This window comes from Anopheles merus, unplaced genomic scaffold (genome assembly GCF_017562075.2).
Source record: "Anopheles merus strain MAF unplaced genomic scaffold, AmerM5.1 LNR4000034, whole genome shotgun sequence".
In the NCBI taxonomy this organism is placed as follows: domain Eukaryota; kingdom Metazoa; phylum Arthropoda; class Insecta; order Diptera; family Culicidae; genus Anopheles; species Anopheles merus.
Window position 1 is genome coordinate 93,690 of NW_024427614.1, and position 2,233 is coordinate 95,922.

Consider the following 2,233-nt stretch of genomic DNA (forward strand, 5'->3'; position numbering starts at 1 on the left):
TCGGATTGGTTGAAGGTAGCTCTAGGGGGCATGTAGAGTGAGACAATGGTCATGTCTATGGGAGACTTTATGTTGACTGCTGTTGCGGAAAGATTGGTGTTAGTTTTTATTAATTTGAAGGGAATAGATTTATGTACACCTATTGCAACACTGTGATGTGGGTTAGTTGGAGAAAGCTTGTAGGACCAATTGTAGTGGTTAAGTGGAGAATGGTTGGTATTAGGCGGATCGCGAACTTCTTGAAGTGTTATGACGGCAGGTTTGTATTCGTTTATTAGTAGTTGAAGTTCGTAGAGGTTAGTGTTCATTCCTCTTATGTTCCAGTTTAGTAGGAATGGTTTGTTTGTGTCATTAGTATTATTGGTTGAGGAGAGCATTATTATGGTTTAGGTCAGTAAACAATTGGGGTAAGAGGAAAGGAGAATAAATTCAGTGGCGATGTTTTTTCTTCGATGGTTTGGCAGTTGGTGATCGTTGTTCCGAGGGAAGAGTGGGAGAAGCGATGGGCGAGATGACTGCGATTTCGTTGGATGCCATGTTTTTCACTGCATTTCTTAATTCTTCTTCTTCTGATGAAACGTTTTCCAGGTTGTGGTTTCGTTTGCGGGATTGTGCTGAAATGATGGATGCGGCCGAATTTTCTGATTCTGTGTCGGATGTAGACATCGTTTCCTGGTCATTCGTTTCGTTGTCGGTTTCGGGGTTATCCGTTGCTTCAATATTGTTGTTGCTGTTGCAGACATTGTTGGATTGGGTCTTGCTTTGATTTTCTTCGATTTGTGTTGTGGCTTCGTTAGTTGTGTTATTCTTATTATTCTGTAAATTTACATTTGGTTCTTTCAGTTTCTTCAGAAGAGCTTCGATGAGCTTGCTCTGGGTATCCATTTTTTTCATCTGTTCTAGGATCGTTTTCTTCAGTTCGTTCTGTTCTTCTTCGAGCCGCTTGATTTTGATGTCTTTTTCATCCACCGTTGTAGTTTGTTGCGCAAATGTGATTCGCTGCTGTACAGCACTTGTTTGCTGATGTTGTTGGAGTGCCATTTGCCGAGCTTCCTTGTAGGTGCAGTTGTGGTCGACTTTTATTTTTATGACTTGTTCTTCAAATTGGAACGCAGGGCATTCGCGAGAGAACGCGCTGTGTTCGCCTTTGCAGTTCACGCAAGCGGGATGGGTCGAACATTCTCCGTGTGCTGCGGTTCCGCAGTTTCCACAGACCTGTCCCTTTGAGCAGCGTACTTTTGTGTGCCCAAAGCTGGCGCATTTGTAGCACAGCATTGGTTTTGGGTAGTATGGTTTCGTTCGCACCTGCAACAGCCCTACGCGAAGGGATTCCGGTATTTTTCCAGCTTCCACGCGTATCAGGAAAGAGTTCGTTGGTTGTATTTCGTCATTCACCTTTCGGGTGAATCGTCGGACTTGCTTGACGTTTTGACTTTCCATGTTCAGCAGAATTTCTTCGTCCTTCAGTCCTTTCAGCTCCGGGGCGAATATTACGCACAGGACTGTGTTCAACGTAGCGTGAGGGGTGATGGATACTTTCGTACCGTCGATGAGTTGCGTGATGCTTTGCATTTTTGTGTACTGCGCAAGGTTTCGGGTTTTGATGAGATATTTCTGCCCAAATTCCATCGAGTGGCTGCTTTCGGTAAGCTCTCCAACCACGTTGGTAATGCTCTTTGAAATGATCCATGGGTTTTGCGGGAGCTTAAAGCCTTTCAACGGCTCGAGAACGAGGAACTTCATGTCCCCAAACTCGTTATTACGGTCCATCCATGGTGGTAATGATCGAGCTCTCTGGGGAGGCTCGGGCGGAAGTGCATCCCGTACAGGATGCGAGGGTCCCGGCATTTTGCCGGGTTGGTAAGTATTATTTAGTTCAATGCAATGTATATAATGTATATGAGGTATATATATATAAAAAAAATAAAGTAAAAAAGTGTTCCTGAAAAGCGAAAGTTCAATTAAATTTAAGACTAATATTTACAATTTCGGAATAATAAAAACAATAGAATTTTAATGCAAGACAAATAAGATAATTTCACTCGTTACTCTCCCGAGTAGCGGGGTAAAATGGCACGAAAAACACCGGCTTCACTGCTTACGCAGCGAACGACGTTCTTGGCGCCAAAGCGCTGTGCTTGTCGCACGTTCCGAACTGTGTCGTGTGTGCGTGTGTATGTGTCACTCTCACTGAACAAATATCAACGCGCGCAGCTGGCACTGTGGTTTTTTC

General features: G+C 43.9%; 1 protein-coding gene across 1 annotated transcript; it reads right to left on the minus strand.

Moving 5' to 3' along the window:
• Positions 1-429: 429 nt before the first annotated feature.
• On the minus strand, positions 430-1,848 carry LOC121601178. The gene has a single exon (XM_041929977.1). It carries the CDS (start codon positions 1,846-1,848, stop codon positions 430-432), a length of 1,419 nt encoding a protein of 472 aa, XP_041785911.1.
• Between the last annotated feature and the right edge of the window lie 385 nt (positions 1,849-2,233).